Consider the following 24,551-nt stretch of genomic DNA (forward strand, 5'->3'; position numbering starts at 1 on the left):
GTATTCTACATTGGTCACTCGGTATCGGTAATTGTTTGGTCAGAGAAGCACCAGACTTGAACAACGGAACAACAGGCTTTTATTGCAGGTTTAAATGATCTCACAACAGGCGTAATAATAAAAAATAATCCTAATAACACTGGCTACTGTTGCAGCCGTAACCCACGGCAAGCTAACACTCAACTCTGAACCCCCAACATCACTTCCTGTCATCTACCCATTCTGCTCCCCCTACTAGCACCGGAGCACACTGACGGCGACACACACGAGCATGAGTTTCATGTATGTCTTAAATGGCTTATTCTCTGTGATGAAATCTACTATATTGAGTAACATGAATGTACAGGTGACCATTAGGGTGCTATTTCATGTCTAGAGGGCTCTAACATAAAAAATTAGAAGATGGTAAATAGGTTTTCTATGCTGTAAGTATGAAAATATTCCATTTATAAATAAGGAATCCTTCTTTGCAGAAATTCACTTAGTGTGGTCGGGTCTGGAACCAATTAAGTGTGATAAATAAGGGATTACTGTATATAAATGTTTTTAGCGAGACGGGAGAATCTCTCTCTGAATGTTTTGAACTCCATGACAGTATTGCATTGAGCAAATTTTGAAGTTATGAACTTTAGACTGCAAACTAGTAGTAACTGAATTAACAGCACCTCTGCTGGTTGCAGCAAGTAGCGCACTCTCATTTGTCTCAGCAGTCACTTTGGTTATTGGATAATTATGCCCATCCCGTTTTATTTGATTAAGTATGTCCATACACACATACTATATGTTGTGGCATGGACCGTATGTATTTATGTTGGTCTTGGCAAGATTCTGACCAAAGACCTTTCCAATGAACTTGAAATACTTTCAAAAAACCATAAATATTTCTTGTCTTGACCTCTGCTGTGATTTACTAAAAGGGGGCGATCTGCAGGGTGAGGGCCGGAGAGTGGGCGGGTTTGGGGGTTCACATTCCTAACTAATTGTGTTTGTGCCTTAAGGTGGGTGTGTATCCGTGTGCAGACCCTGCATCAACATCTCGCCATCATGGAGATGCAGGCTATCATGCATTATTGGTTTTAATTAATCGCATTGCTGTTGTTTTGTCATTGGTATTATGATTATTTCCTGCAGGTGGGGACTTTCCGGGTTACACATTAGCCCACCTTTTCTAGTGTGTGTGTGTGTGTGTGTCTGTGTGTACCACGTGTAAGGCAGTAAGTAGTAAGAGAGTGTAAACATTCCATATTGCATCCTCTTTGCAGTTCAAAGCATTACATTGTGTATTTCTTTTCCCCATCACAGAGAGTTTTTTTTGTTTTGTTTTTTTACCCCGTGCGCCCTCGGGTGAAGCTTTTTTACTGCATTCCACACACAAGCAGCAGAGGAACAGCCTTAGCCACAAGAAACAACATGTTTTGGTATGTAGCCAGAGCTTCGACCAGCCCATGGGGGGTTACAAGAGTGGGAAAAAATTTTGCACCCTAGAAAAAAATGGCACAGTATAAGGGAAGTGGTGTGTCACCATGGCAACAGCTCATTTTTATCTGTTTTGTGTGGAGAGCTCCTGAAAGCAAATTGATTCCTTGTAGCGTGTACCTCTAGCTGTGGGGCCCCTTTTTCTTTTACGCCAAATTCACCTTGTATGTGTGTGTTTGATCCCCCTACTCCATCAATACGCATTATCAGACTGCATGTGCCTTTTACTGTAGATAATAGCAGTATCCTGTATATGATCAGTGACCATAAAGTATCATTGGAAAGTATGAATTATTTATTTGGATACAATGAATGCTTCAGTTAATGTCTCTGTTCAACATCTTCTGTATATGCAGTCTTTTATTCACCACACAAGATGGCAGTAGCTACATTTTAAGTATCATGGGTGGTCAGCATCCAGCAGCTTTATCTACCTCTGCGTGCGCTTCAAAGTGTTGGTCACGCAACTCGGCAGTTGGTGTGTACTGTTGTTTAGAGTGAACTCCGTGGCGGTAATGGTGGTTATTGCTTCTTAGAACGTTGGCTCTGTTGCTGCTGATGCACTCCACATCATTATTAAGGTTAAGAAATTCACTTGTTGTGTTTTAAGAAATAACAGCCTCTTTTTAAGTATGTTTTTATATTGTGTGATTTTTTTTTTTTTTTTTAAAGAAGTGCCTGTCAGCGTTAGCAAAGGGTGTGATTCAAATGTCACCAAACTGAAATGGTGAGATGTTGCCATAGCAGCAGTTTGATCAGAAAAGATGGAAGAGACACTGACAAAAAACTCTTTGACTTGCCTTCCGTGGCTTTTTTGTGTCGTTTTGTGAATATTTAATGTTGATTGTGGTTATTTTTACACTTGTATGACAGTTAATAATGTTAAAATGTTACTTAAAACATTGCCAATACTTTTGATTACCTCAGCTTGACCCCGAAACTATTATTTCCATTATTGGAATCCAAACAAAGAGCAGTTTTTAATGTAAATTCTTATTTGAATACATAACTCCTCCTACCATCCACCACCATCACCCTAATAGTCATCATCCTATAAGCTTCTCCATTATGCTCATCCACACAGTGGGGCCTCTCCATACGCTCTTGTAGCTATTAGACCGGCGTCATAAAAGCTCTTTAGGCTAATTATCTCATCCTGATGAGCTGCAGGTCTCAATGGGACGGCGTGGGAGAGACTCGGTGTGATTGACGTGGCCCGGGCTGATCTTGTAGCGCCATTAGCCTGGCGCAGATGCACATGCTATAACAATGGCCCCCATTCTACATGCATTACAATGAAAAGACCTGTCAGCTGTGATGAAAAGTACTGTCTGATGACTGCGAGTGTGTGCGTGTGTTTGTGAATGCACGTTTGATTGCGCGTTAGCCACTTTCCCGGGAGTCTGGTGTCACAGGGGAATGCTGGGAATGTGTTAGCCAGTGATGAGTGATGGAGTTTTTTCCAAAGAAGCTAAACGATAGAGGGAGAGGGAACACTGTGTGTTTTCCCGTGTTAAGCTTTCACATAATTTAGCACTGATTTAACACACTTCCTACTATGGATTATAGTGTATTTAGAGACCATTGTTGTTGTCAATTTATGGAATGTTGTTTGTAGGCCTCAGTTGTAAAGTTAGAAAAGTAAAAAAGCATAAGAGGATCACTGTCCATGTTGACATTTTATCATGAGATTCTTCATGTTTTACTGCATGTACCATTAAAGAATGTGGTTAAACTAATCTAGTAAGATCCTACATACTATAAATTCTCTAATCACCTAATTTTTTCAATTAAATGCAGCGTCTCCTATAATCGCCGGAAGCATGTTCTACAAAAGCAAAAAACTTCCAGTCAAAAAACATCGACCTCTTGAAGTAGTTTTTAAGTTCACAAGATGGCAGTAGTTGCATGTAAAGTATCATCATCAGCAGTTTTATCTACCTCTGTATGCGCTTTAAAGTGCCGGTTGCATTACTCAGCTGTTGGTGTGAAATTCTTGTGTTACACTTGCCGTACTGTTGTTTGCAATGAACTCACAGTGGTATTAATGCTGGTTGAACAGTCTGCTCCTTACTGCTATTACATTGGCTCTGTTGCTGCTGTGTTGTGCAATATACTCTCTCCAATTATCCAATTTACGCCTTTGTGCTTTAGGTAAATAAACATCCAAACAATGATGCATGCAACTCGAGCATTTTTGGTAAATGCAACAAATTCTAATCTAATTTAATGAAATTGAACAGACTTTGAAGCATGTTAACTCTTGATTGCCAATCTTAAATATTGTCAGCAAACACACAGTCAGAATCAGATACTGATGAAAGTTAATTTACAATTCAATTACAGTTTAAATCTCCCAGTAATTTACATTCACATATAATGTAGGATTTGACCGATTTTTATTTAAAGATTGGCTCTTTGTAGAGGATATTATCTTTCTCTTCAACTATTTCATGTCTTTATGCAACACACCACACACAGTCACACAATTAAAGCAAATAATTTCAAAGGCATACACCGTTATTCTCATTAATCTGACAACAATTGTCCAAAGATACTGAGCGTGTATGTGGTCGTATTGAATTGTGATTACCAGAAGTGACGGGAACTGCTTAGTCATGTGGTTGCAACCCAGCAATACATGCAAACCAGAAGGTGGCGCCAACAACTCCCTAAACGAGACACAGCAGTTAACTGTCGAGATGCAGCAGCTGATACAGATGAAAAAAAGGATCTCAAAGTGTTGTTAGAGAGCTGGTAAACAACAAAGGAGGAGTTATTATGCTAATTTTAAGATAATGCTGCTCTATAAAGCAAAGTCATCAAACAACTGTCGAACAGAAGAAATCTTACAACATGATTTAAAAAAATAGAGGGTCGTCGTATATTTGGGCCATTACGGCATAGCAAGAACTGTAGTCAGGAAATTACAGAAAAATAGCCATAACAATAAACAACAAAAACAACTTTATCCGCAATGTGTTTGTAAGTCTGAAAGACACAAATGAAAGTCGGAAAGATGGATTGCGCCGTGTGGGAGTTGTCTCCAGAATTTCTATCAAGCCTCCAAAATCCCTTCGGGCCACCAAGGTCGTCTTATCTTTGGGACTTCTGATTACTGCGTTCCATTAAACTGTGAGTGAGAGCTCAGTGGGGTCATCAGCACAAGCCGCCGGGCCAACTAGGAGGAAACTTCTTCGCCGCCGCCACCGCCCACAATGGTCCTTTTCTTTCGTTGTATCGCAAATAAATCACCTCTTTATTCGGCGATAACGGTGTAGCAAGGGAGAGAGGTGGACCAAAAGGGATAAATCCTTCCAAGAAAAAAATGACCCTGCGTAGGAAATGTGTTTTTGCTTCACAAAACTTCAGAAAACTCCAGCTTATTATAAATTCTCTGTATATAAATGAGAGGAAATTTGATAGATGGTGTCTGAGCAGTCAAACAGAGGCGGTGCTTGTGCAAACACATCGATTAATATTACACTAGCTCCTAAACTGGTGTTCACCCCTCGCCAAAAGTCGACGATTCGGTTTGCTTTGGGCCTCCCGCCGAGGAGAAGGAGTGAGGGGAGGGAGGGATGACAGATGGCACAGTGGCCTCCTTCTTCCACTGTCTTGGCTGAGTATGGATGCAGCTGTCACTCATTTTTCATGTCAGTGTGCACGTGCTGCTTTGTACCCTTATGTTGCGATACGATATCCATGCCTTTATGTTTGTGGTGTATTTCCGTCAGTGCACTTGTGTCATGACAAAGCCCGGATGTCACATTACACTTGGTAGCAAAGACTGCAAAGAATTTAAAGTGTCATGTCACCTACTCACACTAGCAGGACTCTCATGCTTGCTTGCATGTTTAGAGACAATTGAGTTGTGGCGTCATCTAGTGGCACTCTACGGTGATGCCGCTAAAAAATATTAATTTTTACAAAGTCTGCTGCCTCAGATGGAAGTTGAATGTTATGAATGTTATGAAGAGTGATTAGATGAATGGCAATTAATTGGAAAGTTCCTCTTTGTCATGACAATGGACTTAATCCCAAAAAAACATTTCCACTGCATTTCAGCCCTGCCACAAAAGGTCCAGCTGACATTATGATCATGATTATGTGGTTAACATAGGTGAGAGTGTTGACAAGGACAAAGGCTAGAAATTGTTCTGTCATCCTGAGGGAGAATAACAGACCGGAGGCTTGAAAAGGGTGGTGCTTGTATCTTTCTTCTTCTTCTGTTAACCATGGTTACCTGCAAAGAAACAGGTGCAGTCATCTTTGCTGAGCACAAAAAGGGCTTTACAAGCAAGGATATATTTTTTCTAGTAAGATTGCACCATTTATCAGATCATTAAGAACTGCCCAAAAATGTCCACCAAGCGTCAGGACTGTCTCCGAAAGTTGATTCAGCTGTGGGATCGGGGTACCACCAGTGCTGCGCTTGCTCAGGAATGGCTGCAGGCAGGTGTGAGTGCATCTGCTCGCAGAGTGAGGCAAAGGTGTCAAGAAGGGCGCAAAGAAACCACTTCTCTCCAGGAAAAACATCAGGGACAGACTGGTATTCTGTAGAAGGAACAGGGATTGGATTTCTGAAGACTGGGGTAAAACCCTTTTTCTGATGAATCCTCTTCCTGATTGTTTGGGGCATCTAGAAAAAGCTTATCCAGAGATGAGCTCTACCATCAGTTCTGTGTCATGTCAACAGTAAACCATCCTAAAATCATTCATGTGTGGGGTTGTCAGCCAAGGGTGTGGGCTCACTCACTATTTTGCCTACGAATGCATTCATGAATATAGAATGGTACCAAAACCTCTTTGGAGAGCAACTTCTCCCAACCATCCAAACCTTAATCCCTATGAGAACTTGTGGTCAATCCTCCAGAGGCGGGTGGGCAAAGAAAAACCTGCAAATTCTGACAAATTCCAAGCATTGATTTTGCAGAATGGGCTGCAGTCAGGATTAGAAAAGTGAGGTCAATTTCTTTACTTTTGCTGCAGACTGAAAACATTTGGGTTTGATATCAAAAGATGATCGTGAGACCAGAGATCAACATTTCAGCTTTCATTTCAGGTAGTTACATCTGTATTGAATGAACCACATGAAAGATAACACCTTTTGTTTGAACCTCACCCTTTTTTTCATGTGAACAAAAGTGTTAGAACATGTGACTGACAGGTGTGTTTTGTTGTCCACGTGTGTCCTATTACATTGCTTATTCAATCAATAAATAGCACAATTTCAGATTGGGTAGCATTTAACATTCAGAGGTGAAAATGACAGGCAAACCAGAGAAGTGTCTATGGTGAAAAACAAGTAATTATGAATCTGAGAGAAGATGGAACGTGTTTATTTTCATCACAACAGCAAAATCAAGCAAGTGGACACAGCCAAGGATCCCTAAAGATAGATTCCTTGAGCACAAAACCAAATGTAATAAACAGTTTTTAAAATGGAAGAAGTCATATAGACTTTTAAACAATTAAACATCACAAAAATCCCTGAAAATTAACATATTACATTCTGTATTTAAAAGTCTCCTTCACTGTTAATTTTGCAGATGCACATGAATGCATGCTCTCAGACATGCAGTTTGAGGCTCATCCGTTGTTCAACAATCAGTCAGCAATTGTTCACCTCAGCCATGAGGCATCTGTTGATAAAGTAAACTCGGAGTAACAGTGTGGTCCCTTCAAGGCAGCTTTGAGGTCAACACCCGTGCAGTAGTAGTGGTTGGCGTGTAGCTGGCCATCACCCTACGGATCCAGTCATCATACATGCACAGCTTAGTGTAGACGCTAGGGTGCTCCGCGTTCTGGCAGCCATGTCTGAACCACTGAACGCCCTGCAGCTGACCGCTGCACACCAGAACGGCGCCTGCGTCATTCTGCGTAAGGTTGAGAAAGTAGATGGTTTTTAAATCATTTAAGTTGCCCTATTATGCAAAGTGAGTTTTTTATGAGTGAGTTAACCACTGTTGGGAAAATTACTTTAAAAAATGTTACTTGTTACTTTCCCATACAAGTAGCTGAATTAGTGCTGGAATTACATTAATTCAATTTTTATGCCGCTTGCCCACACTAGGGTCGCGGGGGTACGCTGGAGCCTGGACTGGACCTGGACTGGACTGGTCGCCAGCCAATCGCAGGGCGCATATAGACAAACAACCATTCACACTCACATTCATACTTATGGGCAATTTAGAATCTCCAATTAACCTAACATGCATATTTTTGGAATGCAGGAGGAAACTGCAGTAACTGGAGAAAACCCAGAACACGCAAACTCCACACAGAAATTCCCAAACGGATATAAGAACCCAGATCGTCCAGATACTGTATCATGACTGTGTGGCTAACATGCTAACCACTAGGCCACCTTGCAGCCCCACTGGAATTACACCTTTGTTTAGAAAAAATAAATCATGCTTTTCTATACCTGTACATTATAAAATAAAGCGCAAATCGGTCAGTCAGCTATGGACCACAGAAGTATAAATTAATAATCAGCTAACATAGCTTATGTTGCTGTTAAAATGCGTTACGTTTCCAATGTAGCTCATATAGATAATGCTAGCTATGCTAGCTAATGTTTGTGTCCTCCTGTCCCACTCCTTGTTGCTAATGTTACGTTGTGGAGAAGTGAGGAGTTACAGTGTAGATGTGAAAAGTTGATGAATTACACAATAGAGTAATCCCTTAATTATCACGGTTAATTGTTCCAGACTCGACCCTGATAAGTGAATTTCCACGAGGTACGATTCCTAATTTATAAATCAAATATTTTTGTAGTTGGAGCATAGAAAACCTGTTCAAGACCTTCTAAATACGTTTTTTTTATCATTATTGGAGCCCTCTAGACAGGAACTAACACCCTGGAAATCACCTTTACACTTGTATTACCGAATATAGTAGACATAACAAGAGAAACTAAACCTCAAACTAAAGACTCATGCTCGTGTGTGTTACTATAAATGTGCGGGCAGACAGGACAAGTGACGTCGGGGGTTCAGAATTTACTTTTAGCTCGGCGTGGGTTACTGCAGCAACAGTAACTCGTGTTTTTAGATGGGATTTTGATTAGGGATGATTGTACCTGTGAGATAATTCAAACCTACGATAAAAGCCTGTTCTTCCGGCGATCAAGTCTGGCGTTTGTGTCTCACCGACCATTACAGTAACATTATTGACATATAGTGACCAGTGTAGAAGACTACATATCATTCATAGCGTCTGTGAATACTCGTCTGAATGCCTTATATATTTATTTTAATTAATTAAGCCATTTTTAATGCTTGAAAATGCTTGATTTAGACAAAAATATGTAATTTCTTCTACAATATGCTTATTTTTTGACTAATAATAGGTTGTATTAACCACAAAACAGCATGATTTATTAATTAATATATTTTTGAAAAACCGTGATAGAGTGAAGCTGCGAAATTTGAACCAAGAATGGCAAGGAACTCGGCCATCTTAATAGTGCTGTTTGGAGACACACATTCTTTCGGAGACAGGTGTGGACAAACACAGCTCATTAGCATTAAAGGTATCGACACAAAAAAACAGCATGTTTCCATTAAGGCTTATGAAAAACACTTTTAAACAGTCTAAATTCAAGCATCAAGACTGCAGGACAACATTCGTAACATGAGACTTTATAAAGAGACTAATAAATGAGGTAGATTCCATGCTCACCAAACAGTTGTCGGTGCTGTTGGCCCCGCCGGCGCACACCATGCCCATGCTCCAGTACACGAAGTCAGGGAAAGTGTTGATACAAGTTTGGTCTTCCACAACAGGCACATTCAAACACTTCAGCTGCTTAGGGGACTCATCTGTTTTAAGAAGGAGGGAAAGAATGTGACATGAAAGGTGTTTATTTGAGGTGGGGTGTTTATTTGTTCAAATGTCCGACACTCCTTGACAGAGGCCAGGCATCACTGTAGAGTTATATTTATACAAAATCCACTTACATTGATTTGGCATAGTGGAGCCCCAGCCGCTGACACTGCAGCTCTCTCCGGGCTGAGGGCAGCGACCCGGCAGGCCGATGGGCTGCACGTGCTGTGTCAAGCGGGCTGGCTTGGCCAGGCGAACCATGGCAAGGCTGTGGAGGGGCGAGCGGTACGGACTGTGGCGGATGACGTCCGACACGGGAATGTGTTGCTCAGTTCCCTCGTCCGTCGTGAGGTCGTGTTCTCCAAGTGAGACAATGACGTTGGATCTGGAATTTGAGTGACCGGTTTAACCCGTTGTTGAATGGCACGGTAATTACATAACATATTCCCAACCTTATGTCAACGTGTTATGTACAGTACAGTAGCTTCATGGTAGCATCACTGTGGAACTTCCAAAGACAAAATTTGGAGTTCAACACACATTATCTGGAAAGATGCCTCAAAAGTCAAGGTTTGGCTTACGCTGGCGCACAGGTGGCGGACGTCACCAGCCACCACTCGTTGATGAGGGCGCCGCTGCAGCTTGTCCGTTGGCCTCCCAGAGACACCTGCCAGGGTCTGGAGTGAGGCTGGCACAACTTGTTGTCTTCCTCCAGGAGCAACGCTCCTGTTTAAACACAAATAATCAATCCAGAGCAATGAGGAGAAACCTACCAAGCCTGCTGTAATTGTCTACCTGTGAGGCCCAACGCGATGAGCAGAAGGAGAATCTTCATGTTGTTCTGTAGTAATGGCGTTGGTCTGATGTTGTCCACCTTTTATAAGGAGGACTGCAGAAGGAACTGCTTTATTTCCCGTCATTTCCAGGCGTGACCTTTGTAATGACGCTTACAGTCGGAGGGTGTCATGTACTTTTCCTTCATAAAGAACAAGGAAACATTCATTTACAGCACACAGCAGATATTAGTGATCCATACAGCAAAGTTCCTAAGCAGTTTTGGTGATTTCTTTCAATATAACATCATATAACGGGTGAATTTTATGGTATAACTTTTGGTGTGGCATCAGGTTACATAAGAACAAATGGAGGAAATAATGGTGCCAAATTCTGTTAATAAAGTTAATATTTCACAGTGACACCTTTTTCACACATGCTCTCTTTATAAAGTCTTGCACAATCCAAACAGTGTTGAGCTTTATACAGCACAATATTTGCTCGTCTCCATGTTGAATTAAAAAACACAATCACTTTGTTGGTGAGAGTACTGTCGCTAAGACAGTTTGTTTTTTATTTTATGGCCAAGTGGGAAAACAAGTTAGGCACTCTGGAACAACATGTACACTACTTACATGTTTACACACCTGAATGTTTATTGAAGTGAACATCCATGTGTCTTCCATCACATGCCCACGTAAACCTCTACTAGTATCTGTGCAAAAAGTTATGTTCATGTAGTCATTTAATTACTTAATTGTTTGTTTGTTGACTTTATTTAATACTGTATCTTGAAGAAAAATGTACAAATATGTCCTACTTTGATAGAAACCTTAATTGATTTATAAATTTTGATAAATGAATGTGATGCTTTAATAACTTATAAATTATAGAAATGGGAATTTCAATATTTTTGTAATAAAGCTTGTAGTTTTAGTGTCATTGCACAGTAAAATAATTAGAAAATACAATTAGGTCTCACTTTACAATAAGGTGCACAAAAATACAGTAGTTACTGAGGAAATAATGAAGAACTAATGAGTAACTAATGACTAAGGAACAAGTAGTTACTGAAGAACTAATGAAGAACTCATGAGGAACTAATGAGTAGAGTAGTTACTGAGGAACTAATGAGTAGTGGTTAGGGTTAGGGAGATTCGTTCCTCACTAACTACTGTAATTTTGTGTACCTTACTGTAAAATTCATGAAGTAATAATTCCATTCCATCTTCCTCCACTTATCCGGGTCCAGGTCGCGGGGGCAGCAGTCTCGGTAGGGAAGTCCAGACTTCCCGGTCCTCGGCCACCTCTTCCAGTTCCACCGGGAGGACACCAAGGCGTTCCCAGGCCAGCTGTGAGACATAATCCCTCCGGCGTGTCCTGTGTCTGCCCCGGGGCCTTCTCCCAGCTGGGCATGCCTAGAACACCTCACCAGGGAGACATCCGGGAGGCATCCGGACTAGATATCTGAGCCACCTCAACTGGCTCCTCTCGATGTGAATGAGCAGCGTGGCTCTACTCTGAGCTCCTTCTGGGTGACCGAGCTCCTCACTCTCTCTTAGGGTGAGTGCAGCCACCCTACGGCGGAAACTCATTTCAGCTGCATGTATACGTGATATCGTTCTTTCTTTCACGACCCATAGCTCATGACCATAGGTGAGAGTGGGAACATAGATGGACCAGTAAATTGAGAGCTTTGCCTTCTGGTCCAGCTCTCTCTTCACCACAGCGACTGCATTACTGCAGACACTTCACCGATCCATCTGTCGACCTCACGCTCCAACCTTCCCTCACTCGTGAACAAGACCCTGAGATACTTGAACTCCCCCACCTGGGGCAAGATCTCACTCCCAACCCGGATGGTGCAATCCACCCTTTTCCGACTGAGAACCATGGCCAGAAGCTTCACACTCAGCTGCAAACCACCCCAGTAAACGCTGAAGGTCACAGCCTGATGAGGCCATCAGGACCACACACCCTCCAGTCACCCTTCTTAAAAAGGGCGGCCACCACCCAGGTCTGCCAATCCAGAGGTACTGTTCCCGACGTCCATGCAATGTTGAAGAGACGTGTGAGCCACGACAGTCTCTCAACATCCATAATAATTAAATTAATATAAAATGATTTAATAACTGCAAAATACAGTACAGGGGGATTTGCAGACATTTCTAGATTTTTAGAAATAACCAACACATGGACATCGAAATCTCATTGGACCAAAAAAAAGTTGTATTAGATTTCCAAAGTAAAATAATTACAAAATAAATGTAATGTTAATTTTTAATAATTACTACTTGACAGTTTAAGTTAATAACTTGAAAATAAATAATCAGCACATGGGATTATAAATGCACAGTCATTTACTTGACCATCAACTCCTATACAGTATTTATCTCAACAGTATATTTATTTGTGACTCATTAGTCTGAGTAGCTACATAATTATTGGACGCATACAGCATTAACAAAACAAACTTCACAGTATTTGTGATTTTCTGTTGATTTGTTTATCCTAAAACTGAACATGTTTGTTTGCATCTACCACTGATGCTTTTCATCTCAGGCATTCATGGGGGAATAATTGATCACATACACTGGTTGCAAGTTTTTTTTGTATAAATACTTTTAATATTATAAGGCATGAGAAATACTTGTTGAGGTTTGTGGTGTGGCCACTAGGAGGCGTAAGATGACAAGAGATGTAAGATGATGTTTTTCTTGCTTCTTTTGTCTAGCTGCGGTGCGTTCACTGTTGCAAGTCCGTCAGTGGCAGGTGAGGGTTTATGCATCTTGGGAGTAAAAGAAGTGATAGAGCTGGTCTTGCACGATTCCATTGTAGGTGCTCAAAATTGTGGTCGTTTCTGTGTAAAGGTTGCTGCAAACAAAACACAAGTTTAATTGTTACGCCTCCATTTATGGAGGATTCCTGCATTTCTAAGACCTGGAGAAGGGGGAGGACTTTAATAAGGTCTGCTGCTCCCAATTCCTTTTCAGACATGTTTGAATTGTGCAAGTGTGTCTCTTCAACATGTCTTACTTGACTTTCTCCTTCAGCTGCAGGGCCTTGAGGCTCTCCAGGCAATCAGAGGCCATGTTGACCATGTTGTTGTAGTACGACTTGATTGTGTTGCTGATCATGGTCAGGGTGCCCTGCTCCTCATCCTTGGCCTGCCTTGGCATACGGAAGCTTTCAACACCTGTATTAGACGAGGACAAAGTGTTGTGCCATCTGTATTAATACAAAAGTACACAGTGGAGCCTCTGGAATAGTCGTTCAAGGCAGAATTCGAGCACATTTCTCAGAAGAATTGTCTCTAAAGTCTCATGCACAGGTTTTGGGCCTGTTTTGCTTTTTCTTTGGCTTTTTGTGGCTTTTTTTTTTTACACCCAAAGAGCAGCAGCCTCAACAAGGGATGTTAGGGAACGAATGTACACATGAAGTTACATAATGTGTCTATAATTCAATATAAGGTTGTGTTTTGTTATTTATTTTTTACATTTTACAGTGCTTACCTTCTTTTTACACTTGTATGGCAATTAATGCAGTTAAAATGTTGTATGGCGGCAACAGTTTCAACCCAGCAATGGAATATTTGTATTTAAGTTTTTTACTTTAAAAAATATGCGTATTAAAATCGCACAAAATCTAGTAGAAAATGCTATCATGCACAAAGTCAGAATGAATTGTGGCCATGTTTTGCTTTTTCTTTTTTGGCTTTTTTGTGTGACACAAAAAGCGGCCTCAGCAAGGGCTGCCAAGAGAAAACATGAAACAAAAATAATATTGTTACAAACGTTAATGTTTTGTTATTGTTTACAATTGATGCTGCTTAACGCCTTTTTACAATTGTACACAGTTAAGAACATTCAAAGGTTACTCTAAAATGGCCTGGATTGTTTGGGACTTTGACCCTGGAATGGGTTATTTCTATTTAAATTACTGTGGAAAATCATCATCATCACATCATGCACAACCTCAGGATTAATTCTGGGCATGTTTTGCTTTTTCTTTTATTGTTTTTTTTTGTGACACCACAAGAAGCAGCCTCATTGAGGGCTGCTGAAGATACTCTCGTCTAACTATCAAAGTTTAAGTTGAGTGTTTGTTTTTTACCTGTTATAGTGCTTAACCTCTTTTTACACTTACATGGCAATTAACAATGTTCACATTTTAGTCTAAAAATGGCTTGCACAGTTCAGGGTTTGACCCTGGAACAGGTTACTTCTAGTTCCATCCTTATTGCAAAATATGCTTCCGCAGGTTGCAGTGAAATTTGGAATTCAAATTGCTGTCATGCACAACATCAGGATTAATTCTGGGCATGTTTTGCTTTTTCTTTGGATTTTTTTGGGGGGGTTACACAGGAATCAGCCTCAAAAGTGCACTGCAAGTGAGACAATACAGTTTTATTTTTAGCATTTTACTGTTGTGAACCTATTTTTACATTTGTTATGTGTATGTATATGTATGTATGTGTATATACTGTATATGTAGAGTTTAACATTGGTTAACTTCTTTTTACACTTGCAAGCACAGTTGGGTAGCTTAACCCTTCTATTTCCAGTATGTCTTGTGGGAAAAATAGTCACAAATCGAAGGTCGACCACATTGTGGAGTGCTATAGTGACCACTTACTAATGGCAAGGAGTGCAAGCAGCACACTGACAAGCAACAGTTTGTTCATGGTGGATCTGCAACAAGAGAGCAAATATTTATGCATGTTAGCCACTAGGGTGCGACATTGTCCCGTTAGCTAAGCCCCACTTGTGTTGCCTTTGCTCTTAAAGCTCCCAGAGTCTCCCTCAGTTCATGTATTTATTCAAGATTGCATTTACTAAAATTAATGTACTCACAGTATTCCCTCTCAGAGTTGTGATGATGAAGAAAAAGCAGAGTTGCAGCCTCTGGAGGCCTGCTCCGCTTATATAGTGTCGGCCATGTGTTGACTTGTCACTCCAGGAGCCAAAGTGCACTGTGGGGGAGATAAACTGGTGTTGTTGTCGGCCCACTGCTCTAGTGTTTTTGTGGCACTGTGTGCTGATGAAACTTATCTGTGCAAACACGTGGAGGATGATGATGATGGTGATGAGCGAGGGGCTTTCTGGGAATGTTATCAATTAGGAGTGTGGTGGAGTTTGCTTTACTTTGGACTTTTACAGTATTTCCCACTCAACCAATGTTTGCAATTGTGTCATTATGGTTGACTTTATCCCAATTATTTGGTAAATGCTCCACACTCGACAGGACCGCTCCCAACCCTTCTTGTTCCTTACATAAAGGTCCTGCTGCGTTCATGTGATGTCACAACAGTTACAAGTCCCGTTAAAATGGACCCTAGTCTAGAGGGTGTTGAACACGTCATCTGACGAACTGAGATTATGAAAGATTGGGGCTAGCGAAATTAGATTTAACAGGATTCTTTTCCTATCCAGTGTCTCTCCTTTAGGGTGAGCGCCCAGACTAAATTATAGCCTGGGGGTGTCCTGATCCGATATTAATATCGGATATCGATCCAATATATATTAGCTTCTTTAGTGTGGCTAATTGATTCCAGACCTGGCCGCGATAAATTAATTCAATATTGAATAAGTGAATTCTACCGCAAAGTACAATTCAATATTAATAAATGGACTGTTTTCATAGAGCATAGAAAACCTGTTTATGACCTTCTTTATGACCTTCCTTATGGTTTTTTTATCATTATTACAGCCGTCTATACATTTAATAACACCCCATAATCACTGTTACACTTGTATTAGCCAATATAGTTGACATAATAGAAAATATGGCACCTTAGACATCAATAAGACAAGATAGACTCACAAGTTAGCATTGACGGCGTACTTCCTGGTGGCTGTTGTCTCGTCAATGTAACGTTACTGACACCTAAAGACCAGTGTAGAATACTACTTTACAGCCGCTGTTTATAGTGAAGGAGAGACTCACAATACACTTCACACAGGAGCTGCTGTCGGCCACTCTCTTCACTGTTAACCTGCTGCTGGTACTCAGCTAACAGTCAACATTAGCTAGCTGACATCACACACATCACTTTCCAGGCCCCGCTTCTTAAAGGTGCACAGATACTGTTTTACACTTCATTTTACATCTTTTGAATGCCTTATATTTGTATTTGCGTTAATTTAGCCATTTTTATGCTTGAAACGTATTCATTTAGGCCAAGAATACATACAATTAACTTAAATATGCATTTTTTTTTTACTAATAATAGACCATATTCAACTACAAACCAGCAATCATGTATTAATGAATTTTTGAAAAAACGATGTTTGAACCACGATGTTGCAAAGGACGACTGTATCAGAATATGTCGGCCTGCATCTAAAACCTCTGATATCAGCACTCCGATACAAGCAGTCTATTCCAGACTCCACTAAGGCACTTCTGTCCAGCAGGGCAATCCACAAAGTGTGAGAAATTGAGTTTTTCTACTGTTGACCACTATTGTTTTCTGTTTGAGTAGTATCACTTCATCAAGCCTTTTCTAACATTCCACGCCACAAAATAAGTAATAAAAGTTTGTATAATTTGTGGTGCTGTCTGATCAGATAGATATCAGTATCGGCTGATACTCAAAGCTACAATATTGGTATCGTGCTGGAAGACAAAAAGTTGAATATATACAGTACGTGTAATAAATAAAACACTATTTATGCAAATTATGACACATATGGCAATATGCAATATAAGTGATTTTTAAAAAGTAGCATATTTATTTTAAACATTTCGTCTAAACAAAATAGTCGTTAAAAAAATCATGCCCAATAGTCAACTCAAATAATATGTCCTCTACTACAAGTCAGACAGGTTGGTCTTCATAAATTCACAAATAAGAATCCAATCAAATAATGCTAGCAAATTTGGAAAGCTGCACATTTCTATGTGGCACAAACATCCGTATAAGAACCAAGTATGAAAACTCTGGACTAATACAATCAATGAAATGATAAACTGGGCTCAGTCAGCACGTCACGCATGAACGCAGCATAAAAAAAAACAAACATAACCACCGCTTTTGTTGCAATCCAAAGGCGTAACTTGGAAATAATTCCAGACAGTTCGGTTCCTGTCAAACTGAGTAAGCAAGATTTTTGCTGTGTGGGGCACTTCATCAGTGATATCATTACAGTATGGGCAGAAAAAACTACTGTATATCGATATGAACCGATATCTCATTTTTACGCCAATATCGGCTTCCCTATATATAACAACTTTTTTTATTTAATTCAATAATAAAATGGAGTGCATGAGAAAGCAGACAGAAAACCACATGGTCATTTATCAGCAAGCATACTATATTTCACAGCACAGCAAAAACAGAACCAATGTTGCAATAGTGGTAAGGAGCAAACTGCTCAGGCAGCATGATACCGCTGATGAATTCATTGGAAATAACAGCACAGCAAATGTAACACACATGAGTTTCATACGAACAGCTGAATACCACCTACATTTTACAGCGCATGTGGATGCTGACAGCTCCATGATACTTCAAATGCAGCTAGAGGCAGATTGTGGTGTTAATAAACTACACCAGGAGGTTGCCTTCAGCCGCAGCTGTAAATGCCCATGTTTTGCTGAAATAGAGACCCCAGTTATTTGCTTTTGTAGACTACACACCTGGAGACTCAGCAGTGAATTGAATAGAGGTGTTAATTGGAGCATATATGGTGAATTATAAATACTTTAAAGTACAGTAATCCCTCGTTTACCGCGGTTAATTGGTTCCAGACCCAACTGTGATAAGTAGAATTCCTTGTTATACTGGAAAATTTAATATTTTTGCAGTTACAACCTGTTTACAACCTTCTAAATCCTGCTTTGAACATTATTAAAATCCCCTAGACATGAAACAATACCTTTATAATATTACCTTTACACTTGTATTACCCAATACAGTAGACATAATAACAGAAAATAAGACCTAATATAAACTCACACGTTAGCAGTGGGAGAGTTCCTTGTTGTTCTTTCATTTCCGGTTTCTGTAAACTAGCAGTGGCTAGTGCCTCATCAATGTAACATAATGTACCATTACTGACACCTAGTGACCAGTGTAGAATACTACATATCATTACGTGTCTTTGAATGGGTCTTCTGAATGCCTTGTGTTTGTATTTTAATTCATTTAGCCATTTTTATGCTTGAAAATGCTTAATTTATGACAAAAATACTTGCAATTTATTTTTTTAAACTAATGATAGGCTAGGAAATTATAGGAATTGTTTATTAATGAATATTTTTTTTATTATTCAAAAATAATAGAGGAAAGCCACAAAATTGGAAGTGTAAAGTGGATATTTGATTATATTGTGTGTTGTACTGAGCAGCCAGATCATTTCCTTTTCTGCAATGACAATTTTGCAACATCAATTTCCGGTTCTATGGTTGTCATCACATTTCCTCTTCATCACTGGTAAATACACTTTTGGAGCAATTCCACATGCGAGCATGCGTAATGATTTTTTTTTTAATCACAACATCCATCAACAACAATCCTTGACACAACAAAAAATACTAAGTAAATATATACGGTATGTATACTTTGTCAAAATAATAACTTTACTCATGATTGCTAGCTGAAATTTACTTTCACACTGTTCTTCTAAAGCAGAAGTCTCAAACTCGCGGCCCGCGGGCCATTTGCGGCTCACCAAATCGTATCTTGCGGCCCGCGACTGGACATCAAAGAGTAGTGTAACTGCAGCCCGCAACATCCGTGCAAGCTCGGTGTTACTTCCATACTTCCAGGGGCAAGTGAACACCAACACTGAACTAACAGTGGTGTTATCACATTATTGGGAGCCATGTATTGTGAATTGTATCGTATCGTGAGGTACCCTGAGATTCCCAGCCCTACTCCCAATACTTGATGCGGCCCAGCCTCACCCAGACTCTCCCTCCAGTGGCCCCCAGTGAAATTGAGTTTGGGACCCCTGTTCTAAAGCAACAGTCAAGTCTACCTTACATTGTAGGATAGAGTTCAACTGGTGTTGTATGTTATGTAAAAGTGCAGTCGGAATTATTGTCCTGTGATCATGTTCAGTAAAACATAGCTGAAAGATGCTAGTGGCTGTATGAAAAGTACAGCACCTTGTTATAACACTGCAGTGTTTTTTTAAATGAACATCTATTGGTGTAAACATCTGTCCAAATCATGAACTAAGTATGCTAAGTTTAAACAAACACCTTCCAGTATTTCTTTCCAGTTCATTTTATTGAACACACTCACACGTACAAACATACACAATCGTACAAAGACTACAGTTAGTGTACCAAACACAACACGTTGCACATGCTGAGTACATTTAGTGTAGGCGGCGCTGGCGAGTTTATGCTGCCTAGCCACATTAATACGAGACAATGCTTTTTGCTCTCCTGGGCTTAGAAGCGCTGTGTGGTCTATGTCGAGCTGCAGCAAGTGGGTGGAGCTCTTTACTGGGCGGGCAGGAACTTGTCCAGGTAGACCTTGATTTGGTCGATGGAGTCGCTCAGGTACTGGCCAATGTGGGGGCGCAGGTAGTGTCCATACACGCCCAGAGTGGCCATACGGGCCTTTTCCACCAGTGGGCTAATCTCCTCAGCCATTCCTCTGCGCGGTACACAGTGCAACAATGATTCCAGTTGTGTGGCTTTGCACGTACAGCACATTCTCTCTTTGCAAACACTCACCTGGCAACCTTTGCGAGGGCTTGGACCTGAGGACTGCTCTGCATGCCCTCCATGAGATGCTGGTCCTCACCAATTTTCTCAATGACGGGGGCAACGGCAGCCTGCAGTTTGCCATAAGCGTTCAGCAGCCTTTTGTAGAATGTAGTTCTGTAGGCTTCATATTTTTCCACAAGGTCCTGATCAGGTTGGGGAACATCACACAGGCTCATGGAGACTGCAGTGAGAGACCATTATGGAACATCTCAAAAAACACGTTGAACGAAAAGACACACAGGCACTGATCTTGCTGTAGATCAGCCTTTTCACAGCCTTGACCCAAAACATGTCCAGGAAAAACAAAAAATAATACTAACGATGGTTATCATGACGTTAAATGCATTTGTTGTTGGTGCAATGCATTATGTTTTTCAGTAAGTTTGGCTCCCTGGCCAAGGACCGCATTTGTAATTTGGGTCTTGAGTCACAGAAGTTTGCATGTAAATATGCACCAATCAAAATGTTTAAAAGTCTTCTATTTTAGTACATTTAAAGCAGTGCAAGGGGCAACCGTGCCAACAATGTCTGTTCAATGCAATAGCCAGTCAAAGATGAAATAAAAATGAATGCATCCACTCTCTCAAGATGGCTTGTTTAAGCTTTCTTACCCTGCAGAGCCAGGATCAGTGCGACTGCGTATTTTGCATGCATGTCTGAAACAAAAAAAAGTTATTCAAAACTTTTGCACTCACTAGTCATTATAAATGAAAAAAAACTTGCATGCTTCATGCATATTGCATGTTCAAAAGTAAAGGGAAAATGTGTAAAAAATGCAACCATTACCTGCTATTGATTTGAATCTGGAGCCCAGAAGTGACAGTCTGCTCTGAAAGTGAGTTGTCTGTAACTGGGAGCTCACATCTGGACCGGATGATATAGGGGGAGACTGTAAGCACACGTCATCTGATGAGGACACACACACACACCCACACACACACGCATGCACACACGCATGCACGTACACATAATCACCTAAACAAAGTCCAGTGTACACGGTATTCCCTTCAAACCCCAAATGCGTCTTATGCAATGAGCGGCAATCTTCTGCATCTACTGTATATTCATAACGGTCATGCACCCGGAGACCCTCCTGATTTTTTACCGTATGTCACAATCTCCACATCATCTGCAGTTTGTCTGAATAGTGGTCGTAAAGCACAACTTTTGATTAGATTAGCTTAAGCTAAGCATCAGCGTTTCTGTTAGGTCAAGGCCTGTCTAGACGCAACCTTGCTCACCTTTTACCCTCATATCCTGTCACCAAGTCCATGTTATCTTTAAAAATGACCCGTTGTCCTTTCTTCAAATTAATCACAAAGGAACGTTCTTAAAAAACATAAGAATGACACTCTTTTCCAAGGCCCAACATCAGCACCTTAATAGATACCCACCTTAATTAGTTAATTGGTTCCAGAACCACCCGTGATAAGTGTATTTCTGCAAAGTAGGATTCCTGATAGAAAACCTGTTTTCGACCTTCTAAATATGTTTTTTTTAACATTATTAGAGCTCTCTCGACATGAAATAACACCCCTATAGTTCCCTACACTCGTGTTAACCAATATGATAGACATAATAAGAGAAAATAAGCCATTTAATACATTAATAAGACTCACACTCGTGTGTTGCTGTAAATGTGTTCCAGTGCTGGGGAGCTGAGTGGATGGCAGAGTGGAAGTGACGTCGGAGGTTCAGATTGAGTTTTATATCATGCCGTGGGTTACTGCATAAACAGTAGCCCCTGTTTCATTAGGGATCTTTATCAGGGATGATTGCGCCTGCTGTGAGATAATTCAATTTTTGCAATTTTTGCAAAAATGACTATGCCCGAGGCCCATAATGTCGCTGTTGTTGCACTCTTGTACATGCGATTATAATACCGGGAAATATACAATAACTTCAAGACTGGAACAATTACAGTTGTTTAAAGGCCGTGTCAAATACCCAATAGTGCTTTCTTCTAGTCTAGTCTAGTGTTGACTGTTTTTGACCCTTTAGGGTCTCTGAAATTCTTTTACAGTGCAGTCACGTCATCAGAGAGCCAATTAATAGCAGTGTTGGAAAGAGACTTTATTCCAATCCGAGACATCTGATGTGATTTTTTTCCCTCTTCATACTGCCATGACCCATATCCAAATTGTGCCAAGAAATCTTCACTTGAAACGCCATCTAAATTCAACTTAAGTGATGCTAACACAGTCAAGCTGAAGAATGTACACGCCAATATGATTTCTCACATCGTGTCTGACTATGAACAGTAAGATTAGCTTGGAAGCTAGTGCTGGTTGGTCCACCACCATTATGAAAGTTGAGCTCAATCCCCTCATCTTGCAGGTGTTTGATTTATTCTATAATTAAGCATCAGTCATGTTCATAGCCATAAAGGGCATGTAGCTTTGAATCTTCTCCCTCAAAGAATCCTGGATGCCCGAGGCCCATTCGCTGTAGCTGTCGGCCACCGGCTGGACGTGGTCTTCATAGTAGGCGCCCATATAGCCCAGCACCACCTCCCCCGCATTCTGGACTTTAGCTTTGGCTGCACTGTGGGATGTGTAAGTAGACAACATGAGTAATAAGGTACACAGAACCACAACTTCAATATTAAGGAAAAAACTGAACATTTGCAATCATTAACAGAGACCCTGTGTGATAGTGTATGCACTATGCTTGATGTATGCTGTGTGTGTGTGTGTGTGTGTGTGTGTGTGTATAATTATTCAAATACCGAGCTCTTTCCATCAGGCTGTGCAGGAATCCTGGAGAGTCAGGTTGACCTGGGACTGGTGTCTGAGCCCAAAGGGAGCCGCATGCTGAAAAAGGGGAAGATTGTCTATTAGAAAGAAAGAAAAAAGAAGACATTGTATAAAATAAGCTGAGTTTAAAGAAAACACATACCTTGGATCAGTAGGACGAGAGCGATGATGAGGAATCTCATCTAACAGACAAAAAAAAGGGCAACTTTATATTCATAGTTTATACTTCATGTCAGTACATTTCCAGCTACGTAATCATGCACTGAATTGTATTTGAACACACATTCACCACGTAAAGTAGTGTAAAGGAATAACACGTTAATACCTTTATGTGTTTTTTCTCTCAGCTGCTCCGACCAACGCAAGTTGAATGAAATGAGTGTTACTGCTCCATTTTATTTGTATAAGCCAACAGGTTGTACATTGGTCACCATCGCATGACTTTTCTGTTTGGTTTCCATTTGGTCGCTTTTTACCCTTTCCTTCAGCTCACTCAGTAGAGTTAGGGGCAGTATTTAAGTCTTTGGCCAGGGATTTTTTGTGTGCTTTCATACAACAAATACACCAAAAGTATTTAAACAAAGGAACTTACAATTTTTAATATTTGGATGAAAATCCTTTGTAGTCAATGAAAGGCATGCTCCATTGCCATTGACTTGACCATTGAGGAATCATTCCATTTCTCTGTCCTCGAAAAGTCTTTAGAAGCTTTTTGCAGTAACTTTCCATAAAAAACTATAGTGCATGATAGTAGAATAATTTTCTTGGTGGAGGAAAACATTAGCCTTCACGAGAAACAGACGATTTGGGAGAAGGCTTGTGTATTGTTCTCACATTCAATCATCAAGAGACGTTTTGAATTAGGCTTTGCTAGTAAACATCTAAAATTTAAAAAAAAACTACTTCTGTCAAATGATTAAAAAATTTAATCAGAATAATCAGGATTAACGTGGATTAATTGTGATTAATCACAATTAAATTGCATGCATTTTTAATCTAGATTAATCCAGTTTATTGCAATCCACTTGGGAACTGTGTCAGTCAACTTGTCCAAGGTAGACTTAGGCCCTGTCCACACAGGAACATTCTTGGGATTTTTTTTTTTTGGGCTGGTTGAAAAAAGTCGCATCCACACTGTGCCAGATTAGTAAATAGTTGCACACCTACTTTTGCCGCTGTGAACACACACGCGGACGGAACCACTTGACACACCAAACCAGAAGAAGGAAGAATGCATGCATATAAGTCTGTCGTCTTCCGCTTTCCAAGGCTCGTATAGACTTACGACAAAGTGGAATTACATGTGCATCTTTTTGAGACAAGAGAATACCGGGAGAATGTTGACTGCGGTGAGTCATGACACTGGAAATATTCAACATTATGTTGACTTGGTGTCTAAGATCACTTCTGGTCACGTGACAGTGACAGGACGGTGACATAATTGTTTAAGAAAATTACCTTTTCAGGTTTTCCCACTCTGGAAGCCGTTTTCAAAAAATAGTGTTTCAGGGCACCCAGAACGCAGTTCCTGTGTGGAGAGCCTTTGCCGTTTGGACCCGGTGGATAGCCACTTACTGAGGCCCCTACGTTCTGTGAGGGTGGTTTGTCGCAAGATGGGGGACAAACCAGCGGAACGGATGCTTCCCGTGAATTTTATGTTTTAACCTGGAAGTGTTTTGGTGGAAAGAAAACAGAAAGAGTGTACTACTTTATGTTGGTCGACTGTTCCGTCATGGGGTTTTTGTACTCAAACTTGCCATTGACAGGATCTACTTCAGGTCCAACCATCCACTGAGTTGTTTGGTTCTGCAGCCTGTCACAACCGGATCAACTGGTGGTTTGCGCATGGGCAACAGTAACACTACTTGGACAGACTGCCCGAAATGTGTTGGCAGAAACACATCAGGGATTTTGAGTCATGAGCTGGGTTATACAGGGTCAGGCAAAATGATCTGACACATTTGTAGGTTAAATAAAAGGCAAATA

General features: G+C 40.6%; 4 protein-coding genes across 4 annotated transcripts; all 4 read right to left on the minus strand.

Annotated features, from left to right (window-relative positions):
• Positions 1–6,975: 6,975 nt before the first annotated feature.
• Positions 6,976–10,172, minus strand: LOC129185434 (trypsinogen-like protein 3). Its single transcript, XM_054782514.1, has 5 exons — positions 10,105–10,172; positions 9,891–10,035; positions 9,444–9,694; positions 9,166–9,305; positions 6,976–7,355 (listed from the first exon to the last, which is right to left on the minus strand). Exons 1-5 carry the CDS (start codon positions 10,142–10,144, stop codon positions 7,161–7,163), a joined length of 771 nt encoding a protein of 256 aa, XP_054638489.1. The 5' UTR covers positions 10,145–10,172; the 3' UTR covers positions 6,976–7,160.
• A 2,515-nt stretch (positions 10,173–12,687) lies between these two features.
• On the minus strand, positions 12,688–15,047 carry apoc2 (apolipoprotein C-II). The gene is made up of 4 exons (XM_054781982.1): positions 14,937–15,047; positions 14,719–14,774; positions 13,120–13,279; positions 12,688–12,957 (listed from the first exon to the last, which is right to left on the minus strand). Exons 2-4 carry the CDS (start codon positions 14,765–14,767, stop codon positions 12,864–12,866), a joined length of 303 nt encoding a protein of 100 aa, XP_054637957.1. The 5' UTR covers positions 14,768–14,774; positions 14,937–15,047; the 3' UTR covers positions 12,688–12,863.
• Positions 15,048–19,302: 4,255 nt separating this feature from the next.
• On the minus strand, positions 19,303–20,713 carry apoa2 (apolipoprotein A-II). Its single transcript, XM_054783189.1, has 4 exons — positions 20,596–20,713; positions 20,421–20,465; positions 19,777–19,990; positions 19,303–19,696 (listed from the first exon to the last, which is right to left on the minus strand). The coding sequence occupies exons 2-4, from the start codon at positions 20,461–20,463 to the stop codon at positions 19,540–19,542; spliced, it is 414 nt and encodes a 137-aa protein (XP_054639164.1). The 5' UTR covers positions 20,464–20,465; positions 20,596–20,713; the 3' UTR covers positions 19,303–19,539.
• A 1,423-nt stretch (positions 20,714–22,136) lies between these two features.
• apoc4 (apolipoprotein C-IV) lies at positions 22,137–23,029 on the minus strand. Its single transcript, XM_054783190.1, has 4 exons — positions 22,891–23,029; positions 22,708–22,747; positions 22,538–22,622; positions 22,137–22,353 (listed from the first exon to the last, which is right to left on the minus strand). The coding sequence occupies exons 2-4, from the start codon at positions 22,745–22,747 to the stop codon at positions 22,167–22,169; spliced, it is 312 nt and encodes a 103-aa protein (XP_054639165.1). The 5' UTR covers positions 22,891–23,029; the 3' UTR covers positions 22,137–22,166.
• Between the last annotated feature and the right edge of the window lie 1,522 nt (positions 23,030–24,551).

Source organism: Dunckerocampus dactyliophorus, chromosome 7 (genome assembly GCF_027744805.1).
Source record: "Dunckerocampus dactyliophorus isolate RoL2022-P2 chromosome 7, RoL_Ddac_1.1, whole genome shotgun sequence".
Lineage (NCBI taxonomy): Eukaryota > Metazoa > Chordata > Actinopteri > Syngnathiformes > Syngnathidae > Dunckerocampus > Dunckerocampus dactyliophorus.

What these genes read in the sequence shown, in the direction of transcription:
- apoa2 (XM_054783189.1), bottom strand. Translation starts at nt 20,463, where the DNA reads ATGCATGCAAAATACGCAGTCGCACTGATCCTGGCTCTGCAGG. An exon ending in ACTGATCCTGGCTCTGCAGG is followed by an intron (nt 19,991 to 20,420) that starts GTAAGAAAGCTT and finishes CTCTCACTGCAG; the next exon opens with TCTCCATGAGCCTGTGTGAT. An exon ending in GCCCTCGCAAAGGTTGCCAG is followed by an intron (nt 19,697 to 19,776) that starts GTGAGTGTTTGC and finishes TGTACCGCGCAG; the next exon opens with AGGAATGGCTGAGGAGATTA.
- LOC129185434 (XM_054782514.1), bottom strand. Translation starts at nt 10,144, where the DNA reads ATGAAGATTCTCCTTCTGCTCATCGCGTTGGGCCTCACAG. An exon ending in CTCCACTATGCCAAATCAAT is followed by an intron (nt 9,306 to 9,443) that starts GTAAGTGGATTT and finishes TTCTTAAAACAG; the next exon opens with ATGAGTCCCCTAAGCAGCTG. An exon ending in ACAGCACCGACAACTGTTTG is followed by an intron (nt 7,356 to 9,165) that starts GTGAGCATGGAA and finishes AACCTTACGCAG; the next exon opens with AATGACGCAGGCGCCGTTCT.
- apoc2 (XM_054781982.1), bottom strand. Translation starts at nt 14,767, where the DNA reads ATGAACAAACTGTTGCTTGTCAGTGTGCTGCTTGCACTCCTTGCCATT. An exon ending in GCTTGCACTCCTTGCCATTA is followed by an intron (nt 13,280 to 14,718) that starts GTAAGTGGTCAC and finishes CGTCTAATACAG; the next exon opens with GTGTTGAAAGCTTCCGTATG. An exon ending in CAGCTGAAGGAGAAAGTCAA is followed by an intron (nt 12,958 to 13,119) that starts GTAAGACATGTT and finishes TTTTGTTTGCAG; the next exon opens with CAACCTTTACACAGAAACGA.
- apoc4 (XM_054783190.1), bottom strand. Translation starts at nt 22,747, where the DNA reads ATGAGATTCCTCATCATCGCTCTCGTCCTACTGATCCAAG. An exon ending in TCTCGTCCTACTGATCCAAG is followed by an intron (nt 22,623 to 22,707) that starts GTATGTGTTTTC and finishes CCCCTTTTTCAG; the next exon opens with CATGCGGCTCCCTTTGGGCT. An exon ending in AGCCTGATGGAAAGAGCTCG is followed by an intron (nt 22,354 to 22,537) that starts GTATTTGAATAA and finishes CACATCCCACAG; the next exon opens with TGCAGCCAAAGCTAAAGTCC.